The 14785-nt window shown below is 39.8% G+C and overlaps 1 protein-coding gene across 2 annotated transcripts in view; it reads right to left on the bottom strand.

Moving 5' to 3' along the window:
• Positions 1-12003: 12003 nt before the first annotated feature.
• NKAIN3 (sodium/potassium transporting ATPase interacting 3) overlaps positions 12004-14785 on the bottom strand; it is a 341572-nt gene continuing 338790 nt past the window's right edge. For both annotated transcript variants that reach the window (XM_053996752.1, XM_053996770.1), the window contains one exon: positions 12004-13003. In XM_053996752.1, coding sequence (XP_053852727.1) covers positions 12990-13003 — 14 coding nt within the window. In that variant the 3' untranslated portion in view covers positions 12004-12989. The remainder of the gene's footprint in view (positions 13004-14785) is intronic.

Genomic DNA, 14785 nt, shown 5'->3' with positions numbered 1-14785 from the left:
AAACTAGACTGTGGCTCTAAAAAAACTAAAGGCAATTAAAAATTGGGATGTCTCAGTTGCCTGATTAAACATCTAGCAAGATGCATGACTGACACTCCTCTCCAATTTTTATTTATTTGTTTATTATTAAAAAGCTCCTCAGATGTGTATAAGCCATCTGCTGTTCTCAGATTCTCTGAGCCTTGGTATATTATGCATCTGCAAAGCATTTTCATTTGATGCCATTAACTACGGAAATATGAGAATGAAAATTTCCAGTAGAAAAAGCTGATGCTTTCTAGACATTTCTGATTATGGCCCAGTCTTTCCTCTTTTATCCCAAACAGCTTTATTCTGATCATTGCAGCTAAGCTGCAGACTGCTTTGATGTGATGAATGACACTGGCCAAGTGACAACAGTGGGTCATTCTCAACGTGTTTGGGCTACTTATCCCAGTTATTTCCTCAGCTCAATGTGGAAGCGTCCACCTGGAGATGGGGCCCTGGCTCAGTTCAGCCACAGGACTACAGAGCAGCCTGGAATCCGGTTCGTGGTGTGGTGAACATCATGGTCTAACAGTGCCAGCATGGGCAGGTGAGCATGACAGCCTGTGAGGAGTTTCAGATGGAGGAGGATGCTCTGTCTGCTTGTGTTGGAGTCAGACAGCCCAGGGAGGGACTCAGGTGAGCATCCCAGCTGGCTCCCAGCTACACACCCCCTATCACAACTACAGTAAACTGAGCCATGCCTTAGCATTACTCCTTCCCCTCTTGCAAGGGCAAGGAAAGCCTACAACCCTTCATGGGCATGCTTGCAGGAAGGTGTGGGAGAAAGCCCAGCCTGGGTCATCTTCATCCAGACCTGCCACACAGCTGGCAGAGCGCTGCCATCCTCTCCTGACTCTGTTTGCCTTCTGCCTGCTGAAAGCTGCTGATCATTTCTACAGTAATGAGTATGCTGAGCTTTGCTAGGACAGCTGCTGTAATGCAGCAAACACATGGAAATGAGAAGGAATACATCAGCACCACGAAAGAAACTGGCCCTTAGCTCCTGGATGGAAGCTGAAGCAAGACATGGCAACTGCAGCTGGTGAACTCTGTGTTACTTCAGGCAATGGACTTTCCAGTTGACACTTGTTCTTGATTTGAACATGTACCTGTGGCTTTCAGTCATCTGCCTGCCTGCCAGTGTATGAGAGATGTAAATCCCAGTCTGAGGATGGGGATGGAATAGTTATTTATCATTTGACCTTCAGTGGTAGAATCTCCTTCCACCAGTAAAATTCCAGGAGAATTCCTAAACTCTGCAGCAATGAGCCTGCCGTGTAGCAGCAATGCTGTGGTCCTCTCCAAGCCCCTTGAGGGAAAAAGTGGTGGTGAGGAGGTACCACTCTGATGAGTGAGATGTAATTCCATCATACCAGGCCCCATCACAAGATAGAAATGTCTTTCTCTGAGGCATTGGGCCTCTACCTGTGCACTGCTCAGCTTCCCCCCTCCATCAGTCAACCCCCCTAGCCCATGGAGGGGAAGTCATTGGTGCCACACAGCAAAGATTTTAATTCAGTAAAGAAAAAGGTGAGACTGGAGCATGTAACTTCTCATTTGTGAAGTATGAAATCAATTTTCACATCAAACCCTGTATGACTTGGGCTTGTCTTCACCTACAGCTGCACCAGGGCTTCCCACTCACCTTCCAGGAGTAGCCAGGACCTGATGCAGATATGTGGGGCAGAGTGAGCTAGACTCATCTGAAGAGGCAGATGAGAGTTACAGAAGCTGACAGGTGTAAAGAGTAGCTATGGAAATTATCCAAATGTCTTGCTGGGTCCACGTCTTGATTTTTATTACTGTCACTAGGGCTGCTTTCAAAGACAATTTCCTATAGCTGTTGCCCAAATAGCATTAATCATGCTGTGTCTGGGGTACAGGTGCATTGTAGCACCAGACTTAATTTTACTGTACCAATAGTCTGTATATTCATACTAAACAAATCAAGAGTAGTTTGTTTGCAGCTGGATCAAAGCTAATACTCCAATATTAATAATGAACCCAAGTGGTGCCAAGCAGGTGCAATTTCTGGGCAGGGGGAAATGACCATGAAGTAGCCCTACACAAAGGATCTCCATAATTTAAATTCAGTTTCACTGTATTATACTCTTTACACTGCATTTTCCCCCTACACCTCTTTATTGCAGTGTGATTTTTGGCAAAGTATTTTCATTTGCTGTGTAAAAACATTTAATAAATTCTTCTGGGTTTTGTTTGATGTCGCAAAAATAATAACAGCAAACCTACATAGCACTGAGTTTTGGCGAGGGCAGTAGGATGTCGTGAGGTGTAACTGCAGCAGGCACATGGAGTACTAGTACTCACTTTTTGGCTGAGCACTGAAGTGGATGCAAAGTCAGGGAGCCTGAGGACTGTGTCAGATTTCCTTATAGTGTTTTCAATCTTCTTTAAGTGTATGAAAGCACTCTTAACTCTAGTATGTTTCTACTTGAATCTTTTAACCTATTCCATGGGTGGTTTTGTGGCTTATAGTGGTTTTTGTTTGTTTGGGGTTTCAGCATTGTGCTTGTTTATTTTGATGTTTTTTCTTTTTGTTTGGATTTTTTTTAACATCTCTTACTTTTCCCCTGAGGGAAAAAGAGACATAGGTAAAACCCAGTACTGTAAATGACAAATTATTTTTAGCTCCTGAACTCTTCTATGCTTAATTAGTTTATACAGCTGAAAATGAAAAAGAAAACCCCATGCCCTACAGCTATATGTGTTCATGTATAGCACCTAATATCTTAAACCCCTTAATTTGTTTCTGAAGAACACCCATTAAAGTTGTCTGTGAAGAAAATGGCACAACCTGTTTCCTATAATCCTCATACTTAAAAAAGTACAAACACTTTTTTATATAAGTGGGCAGCTTCACTGTCAACCTGCACACACCCATAATATGCCCAGAAATAGGCATCAGAAACCTAAATGCAGTAGAGCAATGCCACCTTCTCTGTTGGTTTCCTGCGTACCTCTTTCTGTTCTCTTGTGTTTTCTCCTCTCAGAGCCCATGGAATTAATCTCTCTGTGACTGGCATATTTTTTTTTCTCAATTGCCTCTTCTCTCTGACTATGGAATATTCCCTTTCTTATGTCTTCTTCTCTGATGTGTTTCTCAAAATTCTTGTCCCTGGCCTGTGCCAGCCTTGCCAGGACTCTGAGCCAGCCTGACTGAAAACCATTCTGAGGAGACAGAGGCAGTGCCACAGCCATGTGGGCAAGAGTTGCTGCCTGAGGCCCTGTCCTGTGTCACTGCTCTGGGTGATGCAGAGCCTGAACTGCTGCTGTGCCCTCATTTTTGCCAAGCACAGCTGTGGGCAGACCCTGGCCCCCCTCTCCAGACTAGATTTGGGGGGAAAGGGGAAAAATGAAGGAACTTGACGACAGCATAGGTTTGATTTTGGATTGAGGTACAGCCTTGGTCCTTTGTCTTTGCAGCAACATGACCATCTGGAGTCAATGGAAATTGAGAAGGTGGCCTGGGAACTACCAGTATGGCTTCCATGCTTGGTAGTCAGCAGCTCTGCTAAATGAAATAAGCCAAATTCGAGTAGCATCCTGTTTCTGTGAGCAAGTGCAGCATAGCTATTTTTATTCTCTTTCCACAGAGTGTGATACCAAGTAATTAAATACGACAGTGCAAGTCCCATTGTGTCACAGCCACGATACAATGAGGGCCATGAGGTTGAGGTCTCACTCAGCAGCAGCAGCGCTGTTTCAGAGAAGTCCCAGACTGTCTGCTGTTCCCTTAAAGTGTCTGTAGCAGATCTAGGCTAGCAGGACACCTTGCATTTTCATAGCACAAAGAGAAAAGGCCTGTATTTTCTTCTTGGTTTTCCAGTTGGGCTTGGACTAACTGGTAACACAGAGTAATAGCCATGTTAAAATAAATAGCCGCATCTACTGAGGAAATTGAATCTTCGTTCTTCTCCAGAAGGACAAAGACAGATCTACATACCATTAATTACTGATGCAATGGCCCAAGCAAGTTTTCATCAGTTGTTTTAAATGTCATTATAGGGGATGTGAGCACTTTCAGAAGATCGCTTTTGGAATGTATATTCCAGTCAGCTCCAGGAAGTCATCTGTATGTAATTTGGAAGCAGAAATTGCATTTATTAAGGAGTCACCACTTCCAACATGCTGCCTAATGTTATGCAAAATTATATGTCACACGGAGCAGATCAAGAGTCATAATAGTTACACTGGATGAACAAAACGAATTTCAAAAGGTAGGAAGTCGGTCCTGCAATACATTATTCATGGCTGGCCAAATCAGCTCCAGAAGCTGTACATAAGAGAAAAAGGGATAATATATAGCTTTCTTTACTCTCCAAAAATTCTGACTCCAATGTCATATTTGCTTTGTGCATGATCTCCTTGCTTAAGCGACCTCAAGAAAGATGTTTCAGGGTGATCAGATACTTTTGCATTCTATGTTTTAAAGCTTACAATATTTTTGAAAAGTTATTACAAGAACTTTATTAAATTGAAGTATTTTGTTTTGCTGAAACTATCAATTGCTTGTGAGCAGGAAATAACTAGTATTTTTTCTGATGAGGCTGGCATTTTAATTTATTTGCATAGTAAGTCATGCTTAAAGAATACAGACTTTCTGGCAAGACAGAGAAATTAGGACAATCCCTAAATGTATCAGTAATTTTGTGCTGCAGATTACTGCTCCAAGAAGTGCATTCCCTGGATGAGAGGGATAGAATCTATCCATAGCCTTTCTAGACATATAAATCAAAAGTATTTTATTATCTCCGAGTCTGCATCAAAAAACAGGGCACAGACCTTTCTTCAATTACATTAATAAGAGAATCTGAATATTAAAAGTGCAAACAGTGCTAGACTTTCACATTAACTTTTACAAAAATTTAACCTATAAATCTCTTGCTGACAGATAATCTAGATAATCCAGGTTTCTCTATCACCTCCCAGGGTGAAAGACTGTGGTTCTCTCTTGAAGAGGAGTTTTAAACTATGCAGTCATTTCTTATGTGTCATGGATAGGTCATCTGGTTTGTGAGTTAACCAAGTCATAGAAAAAACTCTGAAGACCTAACTTTTTCATGCCTCATTTCCACTTCTCATAATCATGTGTCTGTGCCTAATTAATAAATTTATCTTTAAATATGTTTTTACTTTATCTCCATTTCCTCAGATGATCAGAAGCTGACCATATTCTGAATTTTCTGCAGCCAAGTATGCTTCACTGAAAGATCAGGGAAGTAAAATCAAAGGATTGGGAAGTACATTTGTTTCACATTCCTCTGACTTTGGGGTGGACTGTGTTGCCCCAGTTAAGAGCTTGATTATCACAAACCTCATACAAGAGCAAGAGAGACATAGCTCCTTTCCTTGTGCTCCTTTGTTAATGTTAGGCCACTGGACTGCTAAACTTCAATATTTTGAATAAAGAAATGCCCAAGCTTAAGTAAGATTATTTCTATTCATGCATGAGCTATCTGAGTCTAACTCGTTGAATTTAACAAACATTTTCTCCAAAGTACCTTTAGGGTAACTAAGAGTCTGGCCATCACCTAACTGACTGTGCACTCCAGGTCACATCAATTCAGCTTCATTTCTACTTTGTATAATTTACTCTAATGGAAAAATGTAACCTGGTCATTGCATGTGAACTCTTGACTCAAGTGAAAATCACATTCTTCTGAGGTTCTGGATGTTTTTTTATCTTAGCACTTTTAGGTCATGGTAAAATAGAAATCCAGTAATTAAATGTATGCTATATACATCCAAGACTGTAATTTCATGTTAGTTATCCAGTTGTAACTAAACATTATGTCTTCTTGTTGAAGAGGCAGAGATACTTTCTAATGTGGAAAACAGTGTGTTCTTCCAGATAATGGCAACCTTCTGAAACAAGCTAAACACAGAAACTTTACAGGAGGAGGCATTTATGGGCTAGTACCAGGTCAATATTGAATTATATGTTATGTTAGCAATATATTTGCAGTAAAGCAGCAAATTCAACTGTTAAAAGGAGATGTGTTTTACAGCGCTTTGTCTTTATATATAATTCAAAGATTTGATTTGGCACTCTGCAATGATTGATCCCAGTCGGACTTCTGACATTTCAGCAATATATACCAATAACTCAGATGTGCTACTTTTTTCTCTCTGCTCTATTTCTGAAACAGCACTGAGTGTGGTGGTATTTCTGCCAGTAACCATGAGGTGGCACAACATACTCAGCAGAACAACAGCCAAACGTTTCTTTTAATATTCATTTGTACCTCTTATTTCTGGGCATATTAGGTTTTAATGACGAAAGACAGGCTGTAGAATTAGTTGAGCTTTTAGAAACCCTACTCTATTGAAAATCAATGACAAAGATACATATTTGTGTGCTTTTATTTTGTGGTGCTTTTCATTCTAATAATTTTGAACATTCTGCTACAGGGTGATGTTAAAAATAAAGATCACTGTTCTTTTCCTTTTGTTTTGTTTTGTTTGCTTTCAACTACAGAGTCTTGTTTTTAGTGTGCTGCCTTTTCTGATTTCTTTCTTTTCCCAAATCTCTTTTTCAGTGCTTGCCTGTCCAGGCTTGATTTTTCCTTTCAGTTTACTGTGATGTGAAATAGGTTTGATGAGATTAAACTAGCCATAAGCCTAATTTCTTACTAGCTAGGCAGATTAATAGAAGTGACTTTTAAATCAGATGCATATTATACATCTGTCAGATATATACCTTTTCAGTATTACCCCAAGCACACAGCTTACCTTAGATGAAGTCCTAATTTAGATAAGATCTTTATCAGAGTGCATGAATTTAATATTTCATCATCAAAAGCACATCAGGACCCATTTATTGAGATCAGCTTTTTGTATTTTGTTGGGGTCAGGGGAGGCCACTGGCCAGGCACAGACACAACCACAGTGCAGCATAGGTGAGCACCACAGCCCAGGAGCAAGGCTTAAAGGCAGGTAAATGCAGCCCCAGAGCACAGCAGGAGAGGTGTCCCATGAGGTTTCCCAGGGCTATTCCTCAGGTGGCTGCTGAAGGGTGCAGAGCCCAGGGGTGAGATCTGCTGCGACAGTCAGAACTTGCATCTCCTCCAGAGAGAGGAGAGGTTCCTCCAAACCTCCAAATGCTTGCAGCCCAGACATACCCTCCTCTAAAGTTCTGGAAAAACAGATTTATTTGAATTATAAAGTCTTTAGAAACCAAACCATGACTATTAAAATATATATACGTGTGTGTGTGTGTGTGTGTGTGCATAAGAGTGGCATAGAAAGTTACTCATTATCACACACCTGAAGGTCTGGCTGCAGTTTACAAGCCAGGCAGCTTTACCTGCCAAGAGAAAACCCAGGAATTGCAGTGTGGATTATAAATATGAGATCAAGGTTGTTTAAACAAGCTGTTGGCTTGCATTTGCCCCAGCACTTGGGACTCTACCTGCTTGCCACCCTGGTTCCGGCTATGCAGATTAAGCAGTATGAGAACATACCAGTGACATTTTATGAATAGTATGGGCCAACACAGGAAGCTGATTTCTTTGCTCATGTGTAGCACAGTTCTCATTCCAAATACATCATGTGCCAAGGGATGCTGTAACCCCTCCTTGTGTATGATACTCTCCTAAATGGGCAGGTATGCAATGTTGTGGAAAATGAGAAATTATTAATTAATCACATGCAGCCAACTTAAAATTCAAGCTTCAGTAAGTCTGCTTGGCACTGACTTACATGAGTGTTTTGAAAGCATGGCTGGATTTGGGTGTGAAATAAATAGGAAACTGGGACAGAAAGCTTGAAGGAGTGATATTGGGTCCTAGGGGAATAAGCAAAACAAGGAAAATGTTTTTTGCATTCCTGGGATTATTTATGCATGACTGCTGCTTAGTGAGACTATCTTCAGAGTCTGTTGCTGGTTTTGAAAGGCAACAGACCATGCAAGGGCAGCTATTCCACAAAGCTGTCACATCCAGGACTGTGTTGTGTGACTGATGAGCAGGTACTCACATGGAAGCAGGAATTAAATACAGATGTTTAATCTGTTTAAAATCAAAGAGAATCATTCAAACTATGACTTCTGTGAAGAAAGTGGAAATTATGTCAAGAAACCGTCATTTATCAGCAGATAAATAAAGATGGTTTGTCAGTCTCGGGAAAATGGCACAACTTATATGTAGCTGTCAAACAGCAAGCAGTACAGGCTAGATCTGTGTCCTTAGCTGCTAAATAATTATTTAGGGTCCTGAACAGCCTTGTGTCCCCTTACAGTGAAGCAGAGTGCTGCTGGTAATGCTGGGTGATCAGAGCTGACATGCTGGGAGCACACTGCAGGCATGCAATGCAGACATAGCTCTAAGGGGTAGTAGTCTTGATATAAAATGTCTTCTTTATGGGGCCATTTTCACAGATCTGAATTCCCTGATTATCTATAACACATATATTAGTTTGCTCAAGAAGCCTCTGCAAACTAATGAACCTTTCAGGCTGATCCCCAGTTACGGTTGCAGGGATAGTCAGCTCCCTGGGCAGAGTTAGGAGAGAGACCACTTCTTTAGGGCTACATTGGTGAGGGCACCTCCACCTTATGCAACCCTAACCCATCTGACATGACCTCAGGATTCAACCCGGTCACTCTGCTTTAGAAGTGCTATTGTGGCATGCAACAACATAACCCCATCACTGTGTTGGGCACTAAGAAGGTTTCTGTCAAAATGCCCAGAATAGCAGGCAAGAGGTGCACTGATTTGTGAAAAGCCTCCTGCTGATGTTGAAGCTTTAACATGGAAGGAACATTTTTCCACCCTGATTTTTTTTGTCTAAAAGCTGCCAGGTTGTAATTTGTTATAATTAAACCAGATGAGGCTGATACTGGAAGGAGGCAAGCCAATTAGTTTGGGCCATCAATTTTTGGTTTTCACTGTCAAAGTTCATTAAAGGACCTTGATAAATTGCTGGGTTGGCCTTTTCAACCTGCTAATCCTCACATGAAAGACAGGCAGGCAGCTGGGTGCAGAGAAGCACGTTGCAGTCAGCATTGAGAAAAAGGTTGCATCTGCCAGCATGGTGCTTGGAGGTGACAATGGTGTTGCAACGCCTGAGCTGTGGGCAGCTGGAGGAAGAGGTGAAACTCAGGATCCAAACACGGAGAAGAGTCTTACAGGCAGCTGTGAACAAAGAAAGCCTGCACTTGAAGTTGTTTGAGCTAAAATCTACAATTTTTTTTGTGCAGAACTAGAGGCTTTTTAGTGACCCAAGTATGTGTTCTCAGGTTTTAAATAAGAAAAGTCAGTATTGTCTTGTGCTAACCAGCAACCAGATACCGTAGCTTCAAATTCCAATTAATAATATACAGTAAACACCATTGTCTTAAACACAGAATGACAGAATAGGTTGGAACAGACCTCTGAGATCATTGAGTCCAACCTGTGACCAAACACCACCATGTGAACTAGAGCATGGCATTGAGTGCCACATTCAGCCCTTCCTCAAACGCTTCCAGGGATGGTGATTCCACCACCTCCCTGGGCAGCCCATTCCAATGTCTTATCCCCCTTTCTGTAAAGAAATTTTTCTTATGTCCAACCTAAACCTCCCCTGGTGCAGTTTGAGACTATACCCTCTCATCCTATCACCAACTGCTTGGAAGAAGATGCTGAACCCCATTTGGCTACAAACTCCTTTCAGGGAGTTGTAGAGAGTCATAAGATCACCCCTGAGACTCTTTTTCTTCAACCTAAACAACCCCAGCTCTCTCAGATGCTCCTCAAAGACTTATGCTCCAGACCCTTCACCAGCTTTGTTGCTCTTCTCTGGACAATGTCACCTGCACTACTGAAAGCAGTTATTGGATAAAATCAGGTATCAATTCTCATGGGTTTAACTGATAGAGCTCTATTGAAAATTATCTATAATAGGTAATATATCTTATAATAATATAAATAATCTATAATATCATATCTTAGCACTAAAAAAAATCGTTCAGCCAATCCAAGTGGTAAAGTCTTTCATTTTAGAGAGTTCCTTCAGATCAAAATTGAATTTCAAAAAACGTCAAATTTTATGTAAAAAATCTCTATGGATAGGATAGAGTCCAAGCAATAATTCCACAAATTGTAATATATAATCATGGTATGTCTGTCACTGCACCAGGCAAAAATCTGTTAATTTCTTGCTACAGTTTTTGTTTTCAGATCCTCAAGACATCAGCCGCTCTTTTAAGAAACTGGTTCAATTTCCTGGCTCAGTCCTTAGTGAACATGTAGTGCCATATTTCTGCAGTCTCATCCCCACTTTTACAGTCAGCTAAAGTACTGTGGCAAATCTGACTCTCTAAAAAACTGGAATTAAACAGAAACTTTGAAAAAAAAAAGTCTAAAAGTTTGAAGGACAGATCTTCAGCTGCCCTAAAGTGTAACAGTATGACTTATTAAGGCCATGAGAACAGTTTGTAGCAACTGATAATCTCTGAGATTTTAAGATTGTCAGCAAATTCTGTTTTGCAGTACAAACCTAGTCGTTTCCTGAAATTGCATGGTTCAGTTAAGCTTAAGAAAACTATCCAAGTTTATTTAGAGAGTCAACATTTATTTCCTACATAGCTGTCTGATCTGGGACTCACCTAACACCTTACTGAAAGTATGTTTTGCAAAAATAAAGGAACTACTCAAGGCTTCCTACAAAAATGTTTGCCAATATGTCCTACTATATTACAGGACACAGCAACTAACAGTCAAATGCACTTATTATTCTCAAGATTTTTTTACCCCAACATGTACAGGTTGATTGATACTATTTTGGGTGACTCAGTTTAGAAAAGAATGACAGTTTCCTTTGGCAGTTCAGTCTGCATTTTGGCTGGTCCTAATGAAGACAAATTCTTCTCAATCAGGATCATTCTGTTTGTTAAGTGAGACAGATGGCACACTCACTGTATTGGTAATGATTTTGAGATTTTAAGTGTATTTGGGATATACTGGCTTGTGTTCCCCAGTTAAAAGTGGTAGATATTTCAAATGGAAGAGAGCTCAGAATTTTTGTGATATGTACACAGTTCTGAAGCACCTACAGAAAGACATGTTTTAGACACATTCAGACAAATCTGTAGAACATGGTCCAGCAGACATGCCTTGGCAGAAAATCAAACACACACTTCCAAACCCCTGCCAGTACTGTGTGCTGAGCCTGTGCCATCAATGGGGGTGTAGCACTCATTCCTGTTCTACCCACCGGTCCTGAGGGCAGCAGTGGGTTCAGTTGAAGGCTTTTATTTGAGGTATATCCAGCCACAGAAACACTAAAGAAGAGGGTTTTTTTCAGTTGCCATTTCTTATTGACTTTGTCTTAATACTTACATCATACTCAGTTTCAGGGAAGGTTAACTGGATTTCAGGTTGTGTTTTCTCCAAACTTGGTGAGGTCTTTAAGTAAACCAGCTGGAAAGCAGGTGGATGTACCACAAGACTCTTGTCACCTGAAAATATTATACTCTACTTCCACTGTATTTATTAGCATCCCCAATAGGTTCATACTGGTAAATAACACAGATTTTAGGAGGGAAAGAATCAAGACAAGGTCTCTTCTAGCTCTCATCTGCTCAGACTTGAAAATATACCATAGAAGAGAAGACTGTAAATTTAGGATCTGAATGTTGTTTAGATCAGCTGAAGATTTCTTAGGGTATATATGGAGGAACTTTGTGGCATCTGTTCAGTCTGTGGTGCAGAGGTGGAGAAACACATGACAGAAGGAACAGCCTACCTGGCTGTCCCACCAATGAAATCCTTAAGTGATAAAAGCGCAAAACCACAAACAGACTCAAAACCCTCGTGGTGTTTCTGCTCAATGTTGAGGCACATAGGCTCCGTAGAGAGATGAGACTCTCTGGGGCATACAAATCTACTCAGCACTTTATATTGTAATTAAGATGAAAGAAACAAAGCGTTCTGTTAAAAAGACTGACAGCTCTCCAGAGAAAATAGCTTTGTGTATCACTTTATGCTAGTGGTGACAGAATAGAAAACAAAATACCACAGTTACATACATGTTCTTTGTCTAGAAGTATTTACAAATAACTTTACAAATTTTTACACACAGTTTTTCAGTTTTGCTTGTTTACTTTTAAATTAAGAGAAAATTAGTCCCCAGAGGCTTCTAAGGCTTCAGTTGGTGCCTTGTACTGTACATTCATGCTTGGCTTCTTCCTGGGAGAAGGGAGGAAAGGAGTTTAAAAATGTGCAAATCACAGACATCTAAACAGCCCTGGGTGTAAGGGTTCCTAGAGATGGAAATCCATTGAGCACTTGTCCTACTTCTCTTCAAACTAGAGACAGCTACTCAAGATGGACTTGGGGCAAAAAAGATTAGGAAAGGAGGAGTCATATATCAATTGTAATAATTAGGTGAGTACATTAGCGCTTGAACATCTGGGTAAGAAGAGTCATACATCAATTCCTACTGCATTCAACAGTTCAAACAATGCAAGGAGTGGACACTGTGAATTCTAAAGACAGCATTGAAATGATCTCTTGATCACTGTTAGGGTTTGACTCCTGCTGCGTATTTTGGAGCCAAAATTACTGTTTACTGACACAATCTTGACCAGGCACAGTATGATCCTCTCAGTCAAAAAATACTGATCTTATGAGAGAGATGCACCCTCCTCCTAGTTTTCACACTGTTTTGTTTTCATGCCTCAACACTAAACATTGTAAAAATACTGAAATTAAAAAAGAAAAAAATTTACAATTTACAAGTGTCCATATAAGTAAATTATTTAAAAATTCAAGATATTCTACAAGGATCTACGAAATAACAATGCTGATAATGACACTGAGCCTGTGGGAAGAACAATCCACATGCCGTGAGGAACAGATGTGGTAGGTTTCTTCCAGAATGATGAGCCACAAGGTTGGTCTTTTTTTCTAAAATCTGTTTCTTCAGCTACAGCAGCAGAAGTCTTGAGTCCATGTTTATTACTTACTTCGACCTAAAAAGTAGGATATAAGAATTACTTACAAATGAAAATCTATTTTGTTTATCTTCTAATTTATAAGCTGTAAATTCATACCAGTTGAGAGGTTAGTAACTAATGAACAAGTGGATAAATCTCATGAGGTCAACAATTTCATCAGCTGTGAGACTCACTTATATGGTCAAGAATGGGTACAAAACAGTAGCTTTGTACTATGCATACCACATAAGCAGAGAACACTTGGGAGAAGTCCCTTAACTGGCAAAGCATATCTGAAGCTCATACAATAATAAATTCATTTTAGCATAATATATTTCAACAGCATGAGACATATTTTCACTCAGTTATAAAATTCTGACGTGATCTGATCACAAACATGAGCATTTAACTATTTATAGTCCTCACCACAGTGACACATCTGCTGAATCTGTGTATTCTCACATGACTCCCTGCAACCACTTGTGTAATCTTGGAAAATCTGTGCTGGTCTCTCAGAGCAATTTAAAGGTGGGTAAAGTCTCAGGAGAAGATACAAACAGGATAGGATCACACAGATGCATCATGGAGTGGTGACCTCTCCACTGGCACCATTTCTCATACAGTGGATCAATTCCATAAGCACAAATTAATATTGTTCTTAAAAAGCCTAGGGACAACCCTAACTGGAATTAGGGAGTGTCTGTCCAGATAGAGTTGCTCAAAGCTGTAGTACTTTTATTTTATTTTATTATTATTACTACTATTACAATTATAATTATAATTTTCATTATTATATTACTACATTGTTCTTATTACAGCACAATTATATTATCTTAACATCTATTATAATATAATTATAATATTATTAATAATAATAACAACCTCTAATGCAAGCCAAAGTGTAGCTTATTTTTTCCTGCTAGCCACAATGCCCCTCTCTTTTCCACATATCAGTACATGAAGTGTTTCTAAATATTACTGAGCGACCTGGCTGTTATTCAAAGAGGCACAACAGTCTTCTTTATAGACCATATGCTTTAGTCCCAAAGAGAACACAATGATTTTTTCCTACTCCCCCTGTTGTCTCCTGCCTTACACACATCTTAATTGAAACTGCACAGCTGAGGGCAAAGATCCAGCTTCTCCTTGTCCCATAGCCTAATGGAGCTACAGGCAGAACAAAGAGCAAACAGGCAAGCCATGATCATTAGTATTTGGATTAAAAATTGTTCCCCATGGGAACAAGTTCAAATTTAACTTCTTCTCAGAGGTGAGAAGGAAAACTAATCTTAGTCTTGCTAATCATTAATAATTACAGGAGCACTAAGCAGACATTATACTGAATGTGAGCACTTGATAAATGCAGACTGTCTTCTACACAGCTTGGATGAGACCACAGAGCCTTGAATTTTCAGAGGGCTATGTTTAGTTAATTTTTGAGTGAAATAAGGGAAATAAAAGGGATGAGAAAAAGGGAAATATAGCCAAGCTTTCATCTATAAAGTAACATTTATAAAGGCTTTTAATGTATTTTTGCAAGCATTATTCATGTTCAGTTCTAAGAGAATTCTAACTCTCAGAAATGGAGTTTTGCACAGCCTAGACACCAGAAGTCACTCCTTACAGATACTAAAAATTTTCAGACTGTATATAACTGATACATATAGCAATTAACTTATCAAAAGAAGTCAAGAAGGCTAATGTGCTGCAGAGAGATAAGCATCTGCAAAGTTCTGGCACAATCCACTGACCAAATTATTTCTAGCAATTTGGCTTTTAATTCAGACTTTGATCATTGACATTATTTCCCTCCCAGTT

This window comes from Vidua macroura, chromosome 1 (assembly GCF_024509145.1).
Source record: "Vidua macroura isolate BioBank_ID:100142 chromosome 1, ASM2450914v1, whole genome shotgun sequence".
NCBI classification, from domain to species: Eukaryota; Metazoa; Chordata; class Aves; order Passeriformes; family Viduidae; genus Vidua; species Vidua macroura.
Note: the sequence above shows the minus strand (reverse complement) of the source record. Positions and strands in the feature narration are given on the sequence as shown.